Source organism: Lactuca serriola, chromosome 1 (assembly GCF_051521515.1).
Source record: "Lactuca serriola cultivar US96UC23 chromosome 1, Lser_US96UC23_V15, whole genome shotgun sequence".
Classification (NCBI taxonomy): Eukaryota; Viridiplantae; Streptophyta; class Magnoliopsida; order Asterales; family Asteraceae; genus Lactuca; species Lactuca serriola.
Window position 1 is genome coordinate 76256010 of NC_136408.1, and position 21512 is coordinate 76277521.

General features: G+C 38.4%; 1 protein-coding gene across 1 annotated transcript; it reads left to right on the top strand.

Annotated features, from left to right (window-relative positions):
• The first annotated feature begins 19864 nt into the window (after positions 1-19864).
• Positions 19865-21442, top strand: LOC145057396 (F-box/LRR-repeat protein At2g42720-like). Its single transcript, XM_079005226.1, has one exon. The coding sequence runs from the start codon at positions 19865-19867 to the stop codon at positions 21440-21442; it is 1578 nt and encodes a 525-aa protein (XP_078861352.1).
• Positions 21443-21512: the final 70 nt, after the last annotated feature.

The window sequence follows — 21512 nt, forward strand, 5'->3', positions numbered from 1 at the left end:
CGGAATCTAAGCGGGGAGAGTTGTGTTTTTGGCCTCTTTATGGGATGATGATGATGGAGTGAAGTTATCTAATGGGTTTGTTCTTTTAGATCTTAGTGGGTTTTGGTATCCTTGGGCTTAAAGGTGCAAAATTTTTGAGGATTTTGGTGTCATGCATGCATTAAGTCAACTATTAAGTCCATTTTAAACTTAAGAGCTTCATTTAGACATGCATGAACGTAAAGTTGGCAAATTTACGTGGTTTTCCAGCTCAAGAAAGTTAGATCTATGTTTTGAGGCCAGGTCCTATCAGACTAAGTGCTTTTTGTTTTAATTCGTTGGGTTTCTAGAGAACTCAGCGAGTTCATTGGTGAAGTCGGCAAGTTGGATCAGTTTTCCCCGATTTTGCAGAATGATGGAGGAACTCGACGAATTGAGTTAACTCGGACCGCTAACTTTGACTTTGACTTATGTCTTTGACCAAGTTTGTCCCAAAGGGTGTTTGGGGCAATTTGAATTGTATTTAAGGAAAATATGGGCTTAGGATAAGATCTATATGGGATTGGGCCCAATTTAGTAAATTGGGCCATTAGTGGGCCTTTTTGGATCTTTTGGTTTAGGGCCTTTTGGTTAATGGATTTGGGCCTCAGTTTTGGTTCATGTTGGGTCAGGGGTAAAATGGTCACTTTACCCCAAGTATGGATGGTAGGCCTTAGAATGGAACTCAATTGCTAATTGGGTGTATGTTGATCTGTTAGATCGGAGGTGTCTTTAGGGAAGCAACTAGGGATTTCTTTCAGTAAGCTTCATCAATCGAGGTGAGTCTCCTCGCCATATCCATGGGTCGAAGGCACCAATGCCGACCCATTATGTGTTATGTTGTATGCTAGTTGTCTTTGTGAAATGTGGTATGCTAGTTGTCTCTGTGATACTTGCATGGAAGAACCCAGGGGTGCCCGAGGCAATTGGACATCAGACCATGGGGGAGCCCATGGTATTCCAGGCTAAGACCATGTGGGGTTTCCCATGGCAGTTCGTTAAGACCATGTGAGGGTTCCCATGGCACCGGAGTAAGACTGTGGAGGGTTTCCATGGCATCCTTATATGTTTGTATGCATGAATTATGTGGACTTATGTGGTTTCATGTGTGGTATGCTTTGGAGAACTCACTAAGCTTTGTGCTTACAGTTTTCAGTTTTGTTTCAAGTACTTCAGTTTTCAAATGAAAGAGTTCGGGACGATCGCAACACATACACCTGTGGATTCCGCAATATGTTATCTTTGGGCTTGAACGCTGATAATTGTTTTATTTGAAATGCTTTTCAATGTTTTAAATAAAGTTGGCGAGCAGCCCTTATAGCAATAGTAAACGACATTTACACCACCTATTACAAGTCAGGTCCTAAAATAGTGTAATTCCCTGTGACTATTGACAGGAGATCCTTCTATGCTTTCACCGATAATCACATCCAACTACATCCAGGAATCGCATCTGCCAGATGTGGTTCCGGGACCAGGCGTGTAACCTCGATAGCATGTGCCCTAGCCACCCAAGCCTATTAGTCGCTTAGATAAAGAAGGAAGCCCTTCGGGAGCTATTCTTTCCCTGATATTGGCAGGACTTACTAGTCCCTAGCTGTTTCAATGGTAGGAGCAGGGGATTAAAGAGGGACATTCGTGCTAAGAAGAAGGGACGACAACCCCAAGGACAGTGTTTTGAATATAATAAAAATGAAATTTTTACCTTGGATATTTGGGCCATTACAGGTTGTCTATGGAAGAACTATTGTGTTCAAACCCTACCGTTGCTTGGGGAGGAGAGGTAGCATGAAGATGGTGATGTCAGATGCATGAGTTGTTGGTCATTGGAAGTTCCAAGGTATTTTTATATTCGCATGGATTGTAGTTGGTTATAATTCAAAAAATCTTTGAGAATGGAAGTTGGGATAAAGATTCATCGGTTTAGGGCAAGGGTTATAATTTTAGTCGTCGGCATAAGAACTCATGAATTGGTATGGTATCATGGGAGTTGATTTCGAATGTCAAACTCGTTAAGATTACAAGAGTATTCTTCAGGGTTTCAGAAGTCGGGCGATCATTGGATTTGGCTAGTAATGGAACGCTAGTAGTGTTAGCTCAGGTCATAGGCGGTTCATGCTATATGAGGTTGTCGGTTTGGGAATCCATCACGATTTAAGAGATGGGAGAGCTCTGTCGAATCCAAGTGGGAGAGAATCGATCAAACTTTTCGAAGTTTAGAAGGTTGTGGAACTAGGGCAAGTTTCACATCCTGGCCAGGAAAAGATACAACCCAAGTGGTCGTTTAGATTGATATTGTGTAAGTGGGAGTTCAGGAAACTTCCAACCGCTGGTCGACGTCTTCTTTATTATGCTTAGCAGGCTTGTTATTGAGTCCAGGTCGAGGGATACAGAATTTGAAGTATGACCTGGACATCTGATTTGATGCAGTTGGGTGCAGGTTTCGGCTCAGGATTAGTGAGGTTGTGATGGTTTTTGTATGATAAGGCCATGGGTGGTAACCATGGTTGGGTTGAAGTGTTGTAATACTACGATGGGATCGTAGCATTCACCAGTTCAAGGTAAACTATCATTGGAGTGGTCATGAGCATAAAAGGGGGAATCAGTTTGTGCCTTGGGCATGCCAGTCAGGATTGTCGAGGAGTATTTCTCTGTTTTAGGCTGAGGACCATTTGGGTCCGATGCGGAGTCGGGCCTGGATAGCTCTTGATGGACGGGACCCGTAAGAGAGGCTGCTATGTGGTATAGTTTGAAGGGACTCGTGGGAGAGTTCGTGTGATTATGGTGATACAGGTGGGACCCGGTAGAGGCCATTGGGCCAAGCTTTTGGATCTTGAGTGGCAAGATTAAGTAGATGGTCAGTGTGTGATGCATAGGGGTTTATATAATGGGTAGCCTTGTTATTTAGACTCTTGGAAATTTGGTGGTTGGACCAGGTGTGAGATTGGTAGTCTCGGCGATGGTTTAGGAACCTTTATATCACGGTCTATTGAGGGTTTTTCGTGAATCAAAAGGTTTCGGGTGAAATGCAAGTACAGATTTGTGGGTCTCGGGTTATGAGTTATGTATCGGGTTGGGTTTTGGTTGAGATCTCAACTTGGGAATCGCGGGTGTTTATGTGCAGCTTCTTCTTTTCAGTAGGGTAAGAATTAGGGGTATCTATATGCCAAGGGCATCAATCAAGGGGTTCAAGGGTAAGGAATGGATTCAGTTTTGATGATAGATCAAGCCTATGTGATTGTGTCTTGGATTGTTTCTATTCATGAAGGGCATCAAGATAAGTCAAGACGGTATTATGGAATTGGATCTCGTGTGTGGAGTTGCTTGTAAAGCGGAGAATATGTTAGGTCACTTGCAGTGGGGTTAACTAATCTCAGAGGAAAATATTTGACCCTGTTGCACAACTCTCGTTTGAGTCTAACCGTTGCAGGGGTGAGTCCTCTACTCAAAGGACTATATGAGCCTTCTATCAAGTATGAGTGTTCTGTAACAATATTGGTCAGTGATTTTGTTTCTATTAGAAGCATCAAGTCATTCAAGGGTTGGAAGCATTCTGTTTAGGTCTGGGATTAAATGAGGTTTTGGCATAGTAGTGGTACAGCATGGTCGGTCTATCGGGGAGTCAGACCAATTCGAGATTTCAAATTTTAGGTAAAGTAGGATTGGTTTTCTACATGGGATTTTGGATTCATATTCTTCGGTTTGGAAAGTTCTATTTGGGATGGGTTCAGTTGCCTTGGGAAGGCCGTTGTATACTCAATGTTATGATTGTGTCCCTTAGGTTGTCGAGCTTGCTGGGGATGGTAAGGAATGATTTCGAGGACGAAATCGAATTAAGTGAGGGAGAGTTGTAACACTCAGTTTCTAATCACTTCATCATTCAGGGTCATGCCCCGATCATTAGTTATCATAAGGATTAGTGCATTTGAAAATGTGGGATCTAGGCCCATTTGGATGCGAGTGATGTATTTGAAGTGATTCGGGTGTTCGGTTCGTGTTTTGGAGCCAAGGGGTATTTTGGTAAAGTGTCAGTTTGGGCTTTTATGGAAATTGGATTCTTGTTTGGAAGATCTTAAGGATGGTATGAGTTGATAGAAGTGTTGGATTAATGTCTAAGTCCATAACTATAATTGGTAAGACTTGACCCGACCCGGCATGGTCCATTTGGGTTGCATGGCATCATGCACTTGGATAGACTATAATGAGAGAAATAAGACACTTATTGTAACGCCCGGGTTTCAGGGCTAAGCATTTTTTTCAATCTAATAGTCTAGGTCAACTCTTGTAACTCTTTTTGAAGAAATAAAGATGAAATATTTGAGTATTATGTGAATTATGTGTGTTTATGTGTTTATTATTTAATTATAAGTGTATAATTAATAAAGAATAAAAATAAGCGTCAAAATTAAAGTATGAGATAAGCCCGATGTCTCTACATAAAGTTGTAGAATATGTCTCAAGGTTTCTGTACATATAAAGAACGCCGAAATCCGAGTTATAACGAAGAAGTTATGACCCGTCGAAGTTTTACGGCAAAACCGGCACGACACCGGGAAGCGTAAATAGTGAATTTACGATAGAGTGAGATTTATCCTTATCAATCTAAACGAAAGTTGTAGAATATGTTAAACTAAGAACGTCGATAAAAAGAACGCCCAAATCTGACTTCGTATGAGGAAGTTATGATTTTTCTAAGATTCGGCTTAGCAGTGCACGGCCCGAAACTCGAATTTTTGTTCGAGCGGTTTTTGGCTTACGTGACCTAAATGAGAGTTGAAGATCTCATTAATAGGAACTCAACGGTAAAAAGATGGACGAAAACGGAGTTCGTATGAAGGAGTTACGAATTCTTCGCGGTCATTTAACAGTCTAAACGCCTCTTACTGTTAAATTTGAGATCGGTCGAGAATTAGCCGACAGAGTCTAAATGAAAGTTGTAGAACTTGTTTTTACCTACACGTGGAAAAAAAGAACGTCGAAAACGGAGCTCGTATGCGAAAGTTACGGGGTTTAGAAGTTGGTAGAGTGCTGCTGCAAAAGGGGTGACGTGGCTGAATATGGGCCAAGGCTTTCTCCCCAAGGAAAGCCATCAGATGATGACACGTGGCACTGACTCGGCGAGTCAGTGAACCGACTCGGCGAGTCCGTCAGGATTTCACCCTATAAATAGAAGTGCCGGGTTCTCTCATTTCTCACACCTTTCCCCACTTCTTTCTCTCTCTACACTCTCTCTCTAAGCCTCCTTAAGCCCCCTAAAGCCTAGGTAAACCCCCTAGCACCCGAAGGAAGCCCCGAGGCTCCCGGAGTCCCGAGAAAAGAGCCTTTCGGCTCAGGAACGCTGCTCCAACGAAGCCCGGTTTTCGAGAAAACTCGCTGCAAGTGAGCTACGCCTAACCTATCTTTAGTTTAGCTTACGTTTTAATATAGTAATGTTATTAGGACCTTATAATAAGTACTTGGGCTATTATTATGGGTTATATAAGTATCGTTTAACGCTTATATAATAATAATAATAGCTAGACTATTAATTAATCGCGGTTATTGTTAGACTAAACCCTAGTGGTGTTGGTACTAGGTTTTATCGAAGGAATATCGTTTTGAGAGTATCGAAGCGCTGTCCGAGTGCTGAGTCACCACCTTTCAGGTGAGTGCATAGTTACTTTCAGCTTACACATAGATATGAAGTATTTTATAAATTACGTGCTATGTGTGCATATTATCTGATTACTTGCTATCTATGCTGGATGAACGTTGTTATACATGTTTTCAATGATTTAAATTGTATATGTATTTTATATCTACGAAAATGTTGGGGTAAAACATGGGTAGATGTAATAGGTGATGTGTGATAAAATGATGAGAGGCCTCGATGTTGATGTTGTTGTTTCTGTCATCTAGCGGAGTATGGATGACGACCACGGACTCTTCTAGACAGTCCAGTGGAACACTAGCAGGCTCGCAACCTGTAGGTGTTTGTGAACGATGTGTTCACCGGTGTACTCCATCCCCCACATGGTTGCCTTTAGGACATTTATTGCTGAGGAATCCCCTTAGCAGTAGTGTCCGTCCCGATGATGATCCTTAGGCTAGGTCCCTTATGATAGGTGTTTAGGGACGTAAAGTGAGGATAACGGGAACGGGTAATCGGGTTATTGTTGATTGATGAAATTAATAAACTTATTTATTGTGGGTTGAAAACCCTATGTGCTCACCAGGCTCCCAAGCCTGACCCACTCAGTTTTATGTATTACAGGTAGAGGCGCATGAGCATAGATGTGATGTTTTGGACGAGGGATTACAGATATAGGCCTGTAGATATGAAATAATGTAGTAAGGCTTATATTGTACTGTTTATGCTTTTGATCTGTACGAACATGACATCCCAAGTCTTTTAATGAAATACATTTCTATGGAAATGCTTTTGATAAATCTTTATCATATCTTGTTTTAGGACAAATTCCGCAACACTTTCATTTAAAATGTAACTGTGATTTTTAAACAAAGCATAAACAAACCGGTCTTTTCTGGCCGTGATTTTGGGGATGTCACACTTATGGTTATTAATATATTATAAGTTCTAGTATATTAATAATAAGAATAATAAGATTATTTAATTAGTATTGATCAAGAATTAATCTAGGATTAATTAAGTGATCAAAAGAAGACTAATTAAATATATGGGTTGATTGTGTAAATCATTCATACTTGTATAGTTGGGCTAAAACCCATAGGATGGTCCATGGATGCTCCATGGTGTATTTGAACCCATGGATCCAAGGAAATGGAAAGTCATGACAATTAGGGTTTACCCTAATTGTAACACTATATAAAGATCTTATTCTTGACAAAATCGGCCACTAGTAAGAGTAATAGAAGGGCTAGCCGATTTCATGAAGTGTAGATTTCTCTCAAGTTATTCCAAGTGTATTTGGTGTTGTGTGAACCATTTGAGGTGTCACACTTGGGGCACTAGGCACTCAAGCTTCATGAAGACTTTCTACATCAAAGAGGTATGTATTCTATCTTGTTACACTCATTGTTTTGTATGCTAGATTAGGATAATACCTTGGAAGTTCTGATTTGCATGTATAATAGAGAAAACATAGATCCAAGGTATTTAGGGTTTCATGTACACTTAGGAGTGTTAGAATGCTCAAAACCCAACAGTGGTATCAGAGCCTAGGCTTGTTTTCTTGTTATACTTGCAAAAGAAGCTGGAAAAATCGAGTTTTGATGCTGTCTGCCCAGCAGACTCGCCGAGTCCATGAAACTCGCCGAGTCCAAGGCAAAAAGCATCCAACTCGCCGAGTTGGTTCGTGCACTCGACGAGTTGGACCCCCAGACAGCATAAATTAGACTTTTTTTGGCTGGAATTGGACTAGGAACATTACCCTAAGATGTTTTTGGACTTATAAACTTGTTTTTGATGTGGTAATGTTCACGCTAATCCAATTTCAAAGATAATTGTCAATAGATTCATGTTTTGTATTAGTTTAAGGTTTAGACTAATTACATGAAAAAGTTTGATTTGAATTATCTTGTTCTTATGAGTTGCTTAGATTAATAGAAAGTTGAGTGAAATAGTTGTTTTCAATCCAAATTAATCTAAGAGTTGATTCTAAAATGTGTTTTTGTAACTTGTCCTCAAGTTATATGAAAAGTCACATTTAAGTTTCATAAAACTCATAAAAGTTGGCAAGGTTACAAAAAATGAAGAGTCTAGTTCTAATTAATGGTTTTATGACTCCATAACTTGTCCTCAAGTTATGGAGGACCAAGAGTCTCTTCATTAAATAATAAATAAATAAATACAAAGTGTAACCTTAATTAATTCCATAAGTTATAAAATAAAGAAAAGTTAATTCTTTTATTAGTTTAAAGTCTTCCATAACTTGTCCTCAAGTTATGGAACTTGAAGAGTTTTTGGATTAAAACTACTTTAAACACATAAGTTATGGAATTAATTAGTTTTGAATAGTTTCAAAACTTGCCCTCAAGTTTTGGAATTTGAAAAGTTTTCACTTATGAATACTTTAATTCCAAGTTAGCCCTTAGAACTTTTAAAAGTTAAAATTCAACCCTTATACTTTATAATATTATAAGTTAATAATATATATATGTATTAGAGTAAAGTCAGTCTTACCGCTAGTACGCCTCATTCACGAAGCCGGTCTATAAGGTGGGTATAAGGTTGTTGCCTATAAAATGGCGACTTAATGGGTGTCCACTCTCACCCACCGCTTGCTTGACTGGTGGAGGGTCGTTAGCCGAACAGGTTTGACAGGACTATAATTCTCCCTTCATTAAAAGTATTAATGATAAATACTAAGTAACTAAACTCTTAATAATACCCAATCTTAGTTACTTAGGAAAATGTGAATAAGGTGCTAATCCATGAAATTACACTTTGCACTTTGTTTAAGTCGGTTAGTGGAGCGTGTGTGGTTAACCGGCACACTAACTCGTATTTAACAAGGTAGGTAAAGGGTAACTTAATGTTTATCATAGTATCGATGGAGCGTGTGTGGTTAACCGGCACATCGATTGAGGGGTAAACACTTAAGGGTACCAAGTAATTTGCATGGTTACTTCACACCTTGTTTTGTGATCCTCAGCATCCCAGTCACAAAACCCGAAGGGCACACTCGAGATTGAAACATGCCATTGAACAGTTCAATGAATCTCAAAAGATCTAGGAGTTTCAAAACCAATTAAAACCTAATAATACATTTCGTTTATCTTGGTGGAAATCGGTGAATCGTCATTCACCTACCTTCAAATATTTTATAGCTTGGATTACGGCATACCTCTTCTAAGTTATAAAATAGTTTGTTGGGTCCTAGCCTTAATATTTCATATTGGGTGTCATATTAAGGACTTTAGATCAACTATCTTGAATATCTCCCAAAAGATGTCTGGTTTAGACATTTATGATCTTCCCAAATCTCTTGAAACAAGCTTTCCTAAATGAAGATGATGTCCCTTGGAAATCATGCTTCATTTACCTCCTCCAATTATTCTGCCCAACCCACAAGTTCTTGAAAAGTTTAAGGTCACTCAAGCCCAATTAGCAAGGCAAGGTCTAGGTGTGGTCACGTCTTGGAGATGTAGTCACATATTGACAAGCCGGGAGAGTTGGGTGTCAAAGTCTTGAGAAAGTTGGTGGTTCAATCACTTTCTAAGTCACATAGTGAGTTCCTTTGGGACGCCTATGAAACAGACTATGACAAGACCCTTAATGATCTTATCTATTTGTTAAGATCAACTTCCTTAAAACTTGATGGACATTGACAATAGTGACACAGGAAATCCAGGAAAGCATTCTCTTCCGAATGGAAAGGGATCGGCCATAGTCAACTCGGTTGACCAAATGGTAAAGAGAAAAGCTAAGTCTGTGATAGTCCCGTGTACCATTATCAAAGGGTCCATATGTTTATATTGCCAAAGAAAGGGGCATTGATTGCGAAGCTGCCAAATTTACCTAAGGATGTTAAAGTCAATAAGTTTGGCTCTACTTCAGGTAAAGTCCACTATCTAACTCTGCTAAGTTTCTATTCTGAGATTCTTGATACATGATGTGACTGGGTCACATGGTGATGTTTTAAGAATCAAAGAAAAGTGAAGAAACTTAAAGAAAGAATATGCTGAATCTGATCGCATAGATAGATTTCTATCGCGTAGCTTGAAGATCAGATTCTTGAGCTACTTCTTAGGAGCTATGAGATATTGCTTAGGAATAGATAACAACAAGGTTTTCATATGGATTGTAAGGATAAGTTTTCTGCAAAGTTTTAAAATAAAAGAAAAAGGTTTTGATTTTATTTATTTTAAGTATCCTTACAATGGCATTTGTGAAAAATTGTTGCTTCTATGATTCCATTAATAGCAAGAGTGGAAATATGAAATTGATTCTTTCCTTTGTGGTAATGTCTAAATTTACCAAATAAGGAAAGATTCTCATCACCCAAGTTTCAATTGGACCGGAACTTGGAATCATGCAAGTTGTATAGCATGATGAATGAGAATTTTCAAGTATTGGAAAATTAAGAATAATTACTTGTTCACATGGATGTGTGAGTCAAGTAATGGACTAAGGGATCGAGTACATAGTCTTGTGCACTGATTAAGTCCACCACAAAAGATCGATAAGATTATTCGTCATAATTTACTAAAGCTTAGTAAATATGGTTATACTTACAGGCTAAAGTATAATTCTGAGACATTGGAAAAGTTTCAATGTAAGGTAGAGCGAATAAGAAGAATCAACTTAGGCAGAAGGATAAAAGTTTCTCAGATCTGAAAAGATGGGAGAGTACTTTAGTATCAATTCTGTGATCATCTTAATGATTAAGAAACCATAGCACAATTAGTTCTCTAAGGAAATCTTAGTGCATTCTTATGACTAAGAAGAGGGATCTTGAATTGTTGAAATGGTTAAATCAAGAAGATGAGTCATACTTCGTTCCAATACAAGTCTTAGAGTCATACTCCAAGATTGTAACTTGAGTGACATGTCTTAAAGAAGGTTTAAAACACTTGTCAAATGTAAGAGTAAAAGTTCCTACTCTTGTACATTTGAAATTGGTAAGTTGTGATGTTTTGGATAAAACAAAGACCAACTAAGGCCAATTGTGTGAAGTGTTTGTCTTGATTAGAATCCACACTATCTCTTGAATAACTGACAAGAAAGTCTTATATGTCAAGAGGACAGTAGGAGTCTTAAAATTCTTGAAAGTCGCAAGAACTAATCAAGAGTAAAACCTAAAGTTCTTCACTAGCACACGGCTTGAGGTTTATAACCTATCGTGTTGACATAGTCTATGCCCATTCCAGTTAAAGTTGGCTTTGCATATGAGTTCTTAGAGTTCTCAATGTGTTGCACAACAACTTGGAAGCAATGGCAGGCCCTTGAGCTGCCAGGTGGCAAGAAATTAAGATTGAGTTCAATCCATATGAGTGTGGATTTGTCATTATCCTTGTCTTGTGTCTATGGTTTTGACAATTCACATGGATAAGAACACATACACCATTAAATCTAAGTGTCATAAGGTTTCTCTCCGATTCATGAAAATGATGGTGAGGAAACACTTTCACTAAGTAGATTTTAGCTAGATAGCAATTGTGATATTTGCATTCTCAAAGTCGTTAGTGGAGCGTGTGTGGTTTACCGGAACACTAACCTGGACTTGTGAGAAGTGGCAAAAAGGTCTAACCATTATGATTACGGCATCCCTCTTCATAATTGTATAGACACACAAGTGTGCTATCTAAGGGAAGGTGTATGATTTTGATAAAGTTTTATCAAAACAATCTAGTATCAGAAATCTGAACTTTGGTAAGAAAGTCAGCTGATTTCTGAGTACATGTCAAAGCTAGTGGTAGCATAAGTGTTATGATAATAATCATCATGTTAGTGGGAGCATGATAATTATGATAAGTATTGCAAGCTAGCAATGTTAATTATAGAAAAAAAAGTTTCAATTGGGAAAGAGTTGTTTTGCTATAATTAAGGGAGAGAAAATTATACTTCATCTCAAATCTATAAGCTTAGATCGTGAGGTTTTAATCATTTAGTCAAGGATATATATGAATTTCATGTTGGAATGGCTCAACATAAGGAAATTTTGTATACGAGTCCATTATTTGCGTTCTAAAATTCGATTATGATTACGGCATCCCTTTTCATAATCTGAATTATGAGAACTTGGCAAATTGAAATGGAAATATTATAGCAAAAGACTGGTTTAGTCTTTATGTGAGACATCATGAATCGTGTCCCATATGCTTCGGATATAGGATCGATTACATGTGTTATATTCATCCTTTCTAAAATTTTCCAAATGCCTGGGGCATTAAGAAGTGAAAAGGTTTAGAACTGGATATGACTATAAGGATTAAACAATTGTCGAGGACAATCTAAGGTTTACCAAAGATTGGTTGCTCAAGGGCAGTTGGAAGTATAGTGATAATTCTGGAAGGACCATATTGACATAATCTGGAAGGAGGCAACTCTTGTTCAGAAGTGATAGTCAAAATGGAATCTGGAAATGTTTCAAAGTTAGAATTTTCAATCTGTTTAAGATTAGGAAACTTAATGCGAGAAGGATGTTTCCAAGGAGATGATCTCCTTTGGAATACTTTGTAATGATTGTTGTCAAGTCTTTCTGATTTTGTGCATAATCATTACAAGAAGATCAATGCATATAAGTTTAGAATCTAACAGATTTCAGTAAATGGCATGAATTTGGAATTCTTGCATTTGCAGTAAGGATTTGGGAGTGTGAAAAGAGAATCATTGAAGTTATGTTCAATTGATCTAGTTCACAAAGTAAAGATCATAGACAAACATAGTATGCATACTTGGTGTGTGGCATGACTAGTGTTTAGAAAACATAGTGTACATGCTTGGAGCATGGGACAACTATTGTTTTAAATTCAAGAATAAAGTTGATAGCTGAAACAGTATACAATGAATAATGTGTAATCATATGGTGATAAATAAAAGGTGTTTTATTTATGTTCATAGGTTTTGATACCGTATTGGATTCAATTATTATTGTGTTTCATTTTGCATGTTTTGACTTCTAGAATAAACTAGGTTATTCTTCCGAAATGACTAAGTTATTCAAACCATCCACAGTCGGTCATATGTTGGAAGTAGATATGAATTAAGACTGTCATGGGTTGGCTTGTAGAGGTCTATGGTGTTGGACAAAGGGCTACAACACTCATGAGTGCTCATAAGTTCTGAGTATTGGATTCAACCCGCGCTCATTGGAATCACTTCATGGATTTTATCGCGAGTGATCATGAGACGATAATATCTTGTATTCTTTAAACCTAGAGATATGAGTTGTTACTATGAGTTGATAGTACATTGATTGCACGAAAACGCATTTGGTAACTCGGTGCTATAAAACGTGTCTTTGTGTATGATTCAACAAGTAGTAGAACAAGCCATATGAGTCAAAGTTTATCCATTCCTTTTACCTTCGGGATAAAAGCGATATCTGTGGGCCCCTCGATGATTTGATGATGGCAAATGGAAGTGCTCGGCCGGGCCAGGACTGATTTGATTTGTTCAATTAGTCAGTCGTCATAAATCAGAAATCGGGAAACAACAAATAGACAGAGAGAATGATTATAATCCATGTCTCAGCTCATATGATATCTAGAATGGAGGAATATATGATCCCTTATCTAATGGACAAGTCATTGACAAAGGTCAGAGTTCATCGACAAGGTCAGAGTTCGACAGAAGCTTTTGAGAGCTACGATTGCCAGTTGGTTCCTGAAGTCATACGCAATAATATTTTTAGACTTATCCAAGTGGGAGACTGTTGGATTAATGTCTAAGTCCATAACTATAATTGGTAAGACTTGACCCGACCCGGCATGGTCCATTTGGGTTGCATGGCATCATGCACTTGGATAGACTATAATGAGAGAAATAAGACACTTATGGTTATTAATATATTATAAGTTCTAGTATATTAATAATAAGAATAATAAGATTATTTAATTAGTATTGATCAAGAATTAATCTAGGATTAATTAAGTGATCAAAAGAAGACTAATTAAATATATGGGTTGATTGTGTAAATCATCCATACTTGTATAGTTGGGCTAAAACCCATAGGATGGTCCATGGATGCTCCATGGTGTATTTGAACCCATGGATCCAAGGAAATGGAAAGTCATGACAATTAGGGTTTACCCTAATTGTAACACTATATAAAGATCTTATTCTTGACAAAATCAGCCACTAGTGTGAGTAATAGAAAGGCTAGCCGATTTCATGAAGTGTAGATTTCTCTCAAGTTATTCCAAATGTATTTGGTGTTGTGTGAACCATTTGAGGTGTCACACTTGGGGCACTAGGCACTCAAGCTTCATGAAGACTTTCTACATCAAAGAGGTATGTATTCTATCTTGTTACACTCATTGTTTTGTATGCTAGATTAGGATAATACCTTGGAAGTTCTGATTTGCATGTATAATAGAGAAAACATAGATCCAAGGTATTTAGGGTTGCATGTACACTTAGGAGTGTTAGAATGCTCAAAACCCAACAAGAAGTGTATGGCTTTTCGTTACCTTTCTGTGGATACATGGAACATCGGAAACGAGCTTATAACGAAGAAGTTATGGCCTTCAGAAGTTTGGTGGTTATTAGGGTTTAGCCGGGTACACGGGGCGTACATAGGTGTACGCGCAATATACTAGTAAAAAGGGCAGTACGCAGGGCATAACATGACATAAGTTGGGCGTACAGATCAGGATGGTCGCGGGTGCTATATGGAGTACGTTGGGCGTACTCATGTCAAACTAAAACCCTATTTTAGGGTCTTGGACCCTATTTAAGCTCCTTATCTCATAACCTGACCCTAATATCTTCAGCCTTCATCCCTCTAAACCCTATAAATCGAACATTAGCCCCCATTTGAGTGACTTTTTTAGCTTCAAAGTAATTTGTGTGTGTTTTTGGTGCTTGAAGAGGAAGAAGGAACTTCTTGAAGAGTCATTGCTTGACATAGAGCTTTTAGATCCAGGCTTTGTTCACCTAGATCTAACTTCTGGAGGTATAAAGTCTCAGTCTTGGCAACTCTTTCTTGAAGATCTATCTAGGTAGCACTTTGTTATGATTTTGGTCTATTTGTGGTGATTCTTATGAGTAGAAGTTACTCCAGAACCTTTGAGCTATTTGGCCATTATTAGGGTTATGGAGTCATAAAGTTTGGATCTTGATGAGTATAAACCTTCCATGCATGATTTGGTAGTCTTTTGGTGAATCTTGGGACTTAGGGTTTTGATTTGGGTCCCATTAAGTCATGCTAAGTCATAAAGTCATGAACTTTATGACTTAAGAAGTCCCTTTGAATCAGATCTGGAAGTTAGGACTAACGTCTTAAGCTATTAAGAAGTTTTAACACATTTTTGGATGATTTTGACCTTTGGAATTCATCTTTGGTGATTAGGCTTCATTAATCCATGCAAAGATTTAAAGCCTTCCGCTTTATGGATCAAGTCACTTATATTTAGCTATTCTGAGGTTTTGGACGTCTTGGCTTAAGGGATTAAGACGTTTTCTAGGTTGGTTGTGGACAGGGTCAGTCCACGAGGCGTACCTCCTCGTACGCGGGGCGTACTGGGTTCTTATGCGTATGCTTAGCGTACCCACAGAGTACGCGGGACGTACTCAGTCAGGAAGGATTTTGTATATTAGGCTTTGGTTTGGGCCATCTTTTGGGCTTAGTTGTCTTGGGCCCTGCTGGGCCATCAGGTTTTGGGCTGATAATTATTTTGAGAATGCCTACAATGGGTTTGGGCCCAATTTGGAAAGTTGGGTCATGGATTGGGCCTTAGGTGGTTTTCAGTATTTGGGCCTTGTGGGTTATATGGTTGGACTTATGTCTTGGTCCAAGCTAGGTTAGGGGTAAAATGATCTTTTTACTCCGAGTGTGGATTTATGGATATAGATTGGAACTCAATTGTTTATTGGGTGTTGTTTTGATTTTGATAGTTTGGGGATCTGTCAGCGCAACCAGGGATTTTCTATATGATTCGGCAGTACAAGGTGAGTTTCCTCACTAGGTTTAGCAGGTCTAAGGCACCAAAGCCGACCTTTGATTGGTTATGGTAATATACTTGTTGTCTGGCGGATACTTGTATGTGCTTATATTTGTATGCTTATTGGGTGGGGCCCGTTATACGAGTGGGGGCGGGGTCTGTATCTTATTGGGCGGAGCCCGTTTTGCGAGTGAGGGCGGGGCTCGTATCTCATTAGGCGGGGCCCGTTATGCAAGTATGGGCGGGGCACGTAGCTCATTAGATGGGGCCCGTATCTCATTTAGGTCGGGCCCGTTATATGATATGTATGGTATGTGGTATCTTAGGGAACTCACTAAGCTTTGTGCTTACAATTTTCAGTTATGTTACAGGTACTTCGGTTTTCAAATAGAAGAGCTCGGGATGGTTGCAGGGCACACACCACATGTTTTCTACATTCTATGATTTACTCTAATTCGATGATGTTTTGCTAAATCTTAATTACCAAGGTTTTATGGAAATGATATGTATTAACCATTTATTTATTTGATAAACGAAAATTTTATGTCATTATTTTTGGGACGTTACACCTTCCCTCTCGAACTGAAAGTACCTGAAACTAGGGGTGAGCAAAAACGGCACCGCAACTAAAATTACCTGCAAAAACCGCATAAACCGCAACCGCAATAAAAACCGATGGTGAGGTTTTATGTTTTTCAAAAACCGCAAATTTGCGGTGCGGTGCGGTTATTAGTTTTCAAAAACCGCATCGCACTGCATATATTATATACAATTTTCTTATTAATTATTAATATATTAAATATTAAAAATAAGAAAATTTTCATAAATGAAAGATGAATAAAATACTAGAAGACAAAAGTATGGTTTTTTGTTATGTTTAACTTTGAAAAATGGTGAAATTAGACAATTTTAAGAAATTTATTGTTAATTACTATTGATTTGACGTTTTTAAGATATTAATTGTTTGTGATTAAGTTAATTGTCTTATACATTATGGTTTTTTTTTAATTATTACAAGTAATATGTTTGAACTCTTAAAACCATTTGAGCTTAAACTGTGGTTAAAAACCACACAAAATAACCGCACTAAATCCATGCGGTTAATAACCGCAACATAGAAAAAACAAAATCGTACCGTAAAAATAACCGTCTAATCGCACCGCAAAAATAACCGCTCCAAGCGGTTTTGAAAATGGATTAACCGCATTTGCAGTTAGTGGTGAGGTTTTGGCTAATAACCGCACAGAACCGCACCGCGCTCACCCCTGCCTGAAACCATAACCACAAAACTGTAAGCACAAAACTAAGTGAATGCGACTAGTAAAGTTAGTCTGTTTTTTTTTCCTAAACATTTTACCCTTAGAGAGTAGCCGAAGTCTCGGTGGCCAAATAGCATGCTCTATAGGTTATCAACATCCCTGGAGACTACCAGTAGTCTCACACACAACTTCCATATCACAATAATAACAATAAGACCCAGTTGGTTAGCACGTATGAGAAGACTCACCTGAATCGAAGAACTCTGAAACACAATGATACGATCCATTTTCTGCACTATTTGCACCCGCAAACCTACTAAAACCAGAACCAGATACAATCTTAATTAATAGCCCAAAATCCTCAAGTTTGACCGAATGTCAAACTTGGTCAAAAAGTCAACGGAAGTCAAAGTCAACAAGTCCAACTTCAGGTTAAGTACGCCCAACGTACTCACCATCCAGAGAAGGGACCCCACATGAGTATGCGTAGTGTACTCAAAGGTACGCCCATGGTCAAATGACACTTTTCCATTAAGTCCTTTCATCCAATACTCAGATATAATCCCATAATATCATTCAAAGTCATAAAGTTCCCACCTTTATGACTTTACATCTCTAGATATGGTCCAAAAGCCAAAACCCTAACTTGTTAACCCATTAAGACATCGTAACTCTTGCATGGAAGGGATAGAAGGACCATGATCACATTTTTATTGTTCCTTAAAGTCCCATAATGGATAAAGTTTCCAACTGTATCCACTAGAATGGTCCAAACCTCCAAGATCTAGTTTTTTAAGTCTCAAATCGACCAAAAGTGCATCTATTTCAACTTAATTCGTTAAGTCCAAGTCTCCAACCTTTAGATCCGAATCAATATGATATATGGATTAAGTTTTCAACTTTATCCATAACATGGTCACAAACTTTCAAGATCTAAACTTTATGCACTAAAGTGACCAAAAGCTCATAACACCCAAAACTAGTTAGATCTAACAAATGCATCATCAAGATTCAAGTTTTATACATCTAGAAGAAAGATCAAGGTGAACAAAGTCAGGATATACAAGTTTCAATTCAAGCAACACTTCTACAATGAGTTCCTTCTTCTCCAAGATACACCAATCACACTCCAAAGCACTCAAAAACACCTTCTTTTTGCTCACAATACTCAAAATAGGGTCAAATTCACAAGGCCCAACGTACTCAATATACGCTCAGCGTACTTAGTACGCCCAAAGTACTAAATTTACGCCCAACATACTAGACTAAGCCCAAAACCTTTCTGACTTCAAACGGTCATAACTTCTTCGTTGAAACTCCGATTTCGATGATCTTTATATCCACGGAAAGGTATTGAAGAGCTCTACAGTATTATCTAAATATCTTGGACTAAAAACTTCTCGAACAAAAATGCATATTTCATGCAAGAACCCGACCTATATCACGTTCTAGCCTTTGGTCCAAAACACAATTCAAAGGTTTAGCTCTCACAACCATCATTAGCTCCTTCCAAAATGTCTAAACATCACCTCCTTAAGGCCCAAAGTCTTTACACAATCAACTTTCGGCCCACGACCCTAAATCACAGAATGATCCCGAACATGGTGTTACAGTTTTCTTTGTGTTTTTAAGAATTTACCCCCGCCACGTCACTTCCTTAAAGTTTTTACAATTCCTCAGAGCTGAACGAGTTCCGCAAAGACCTCTCTGCAGAAATCATGGTCATTTTCCGAAACTTCCATTTTCTTGGTTATTTTTTTCAAACAAAACTCTTTTTTGTCATTTCACAAATTTTCCTTTCTTTTAATCCAAAGGGCAAGAAACAATTATACATTCAAACAATATTTATATAATTATATATATATATATATATATATATATATATATATATATATATATATATATATATATATATATATATATATATATAAGCTTAGGAATAGTAAACTTGGCATTTTTTTTTGGCAAAAATGGTCTCTGCACTTTGCTCCTCATTCTTTACCTATTTTGACATTTTTGGTCATTGGAATCAATATTTTTACACTTTTTAGAAACCTTTTAATATTTAAAGTTTGGCCACAAAACTTTAACGGTTTGACAACTTTGATCCATTTTCTAAAAATTTACTAATTCCTACCCCTTTAATTCTTTAACCGTTTTGAAACTTCTGATCCTTGTAGTCAAAACTTTTATATTTTTTCATAATAACATGAAAATAACGGTTCGGGGCAAACTCCGGACTTTTCATCCTTGCACCTTCTACGTCTGTTATATTTATCGATTCGGAAACAATATTAAAAACTTCTGGCCCCGCGTAATGGGGGTAACTTTTCTAGTTCACATAATATTTATATAGTTCACATTTAGTCCAAACCCTATCTAAATATTTATAATATTTTATTTAAAGAAGTTTATTAACTTAAAACTAGGATATAAGGGAAAAAAAATCTAAAACTAAAATCAACATACGAGGAATATAATAAGATTCAACCATACCCAAGACGAAGAGGAATGTACGTATCTACCCGTGGACGAACTGCCTGCCGCTAGCCTTACCCTATCGCTTGTCTCTCGATCTTTGTTATCAAGGTAAATCCTAGTATCTGTTTTGCATGTTATTGAGTAGATGTAAATCGTCCATATTAAAAATCGAAAGCAAGGCACAACGGCACAACCCTAGATTTGAAGAATGTGTGGGGGCGGTATTTGGAAGAAATATAAAAAGTATTCGGGGGATGAAATCCATTGTGTAAATTTGAGTAACTGTGCAACCAAACATGATTTCAAGCTGTGTGTAATATAAGATTTTATTTGTATGGTGGAGGTATTGTTGACACAACCCCTAAATCTGTTCGTCATTATATGTATATGGATGGATTTGCAAATCAGTATTAGTTATTGAAGTTGAAAATCCATATGGACATGCAAAATTTTAGGCATGGTTTGGATTGGTTTTTTGTTGTTAAATTGTTGAATGAAATCTAATATTGTTATGATTATGAATCAGGCAGTTGACGATGAGGAGTGTAGAAGACGTCGAGGAGTTGATGCAGCATATACAATCGAGGTTGCCGGTAGAAGAGGCAGCACGCACGAGCGTGTTGTCAAAGTCATGGCTACACGCTTGGTCAACCATCCCAACCCTCAGGTTGCATGTCGACGAAACAAAGCATTTAAACATGGTGGACTGCACCCTGAGCAGGTATCTCCGTGACAACATACCGATCGAAAGGTTAGAGCTTGATGTGGACATTAATGACGTGGAGTCGTCTTCGCTTGCTGAAAAATGGATCCGGTCAGTAGTGGCAAGTAGTAGTCTGAAAGAACTTTCCCTCTCAGTCTCACTTACGGGCGCCTCGCTTACGTTGCCAGATGAGATACTCTCAGCCGCTAGAAACCTAACTAAGTTAAGGGTTACTTCAGCTTCTAGGCAGGGGGTCCATTCTGTTTGGATGAAGAGCAATAGCATCATGAATTGTGTCTGTGTGTCTCTACGAGAAGTTGTGTTGAGTGGTGTGCGCTTAAGTCAAGAGGTACTTGATGCCATATTCTCGTCTTGCAGCTTTCTCGAGAAAATAGATCTTTATCTTGATAAGCAGGAGGAGGGCCGAGGTCGCAGCATTATCAAGATCAAAAACCTTGCTCGTCTTCACGAAATAAGAATATATTCACATGATGGAGACTCGACTGATTTGGAAATCAGCGGCTTTCCAAACCTTCGGTTGTTTAGATGCAACTTGTTTTTTGGGCAGTTTGGACGACCGGACCCTCGTCCATTCAGCGCGTATTCAATATCATTAGGAAGCAGCGTGACTGAATTATGGTTAGGGGGTTTCATCACAGACGAGTCGTCTCTAGAGATGATCAAGTCGGGGTTTCCTTTTCTTGAGAGTTTGACCCTTGATATGAGATGTTGGACATTGGGAATATTCCATTTCACATGTGAGTCTCTCAAGACGTTGTCCCTTATGTGGTCATCCCCACGCAGGCAGATCATCGACATACAAATTTATGCTCCAAAGTTACTTGATTTCATCTTCGTTGGCTACACATTGCCTAGCTTCAAGTTTCCGAACTCTACTCTCCTTGTTCAAACCAAGTTTGTGCTCACACTCGACACACCCCTTGATGCATCCTTTTTTCTTAAGATGAGGGAAGCACTCACGTTATCGGCCAAGTGCCATGTTAGTATAACAATTAAGAACTATAAGCCATCATTGGATATCGACCTCGTTGATCTAAGAACAAGGCTCCTGTTTCCCCCTGCTAACAACGTGCAACAACTGGAGTTTCAAATGGTTGAGGCTGAGGATGAATGCCGCACCCCGTTTTTTGATGCATTTTTTGAAATTTGCCATCCCAAGCACGTATTTGCAAAGCCAGAGGTGGCTTCTGGACACACCAACCACTTCTTTCAGCTCATGCTCAGGGAGGTCTTGGAGAAGAAGAAGACAACCAGAAGAAACCCAACCCCGTATTGGCCTAGTTACCTCAAACATGTTCGAATAAGACGTCATCATCGTTGGGAAACCCTCACAAATTCCCACCGGACCTTTCTGGACGAGCCCACCGACTTCAAACTCAACTGGCGCTAACCCTTACTTTTCCTTTTAGCTTATGTTTTTCTTTTTATTGTTTAAAGTATGTTTATGAATATGTCATGTT

Bases quoted from the DNA above. Each gene is read 5' to 3' on its own strand.
- LOC145057396 (XM_079005226.1), top strand. From the start codon at position 19,865: ATGAGGAGTGTAGAAGACGTCGAGGAGTTGATGCAGCATATACAATCG.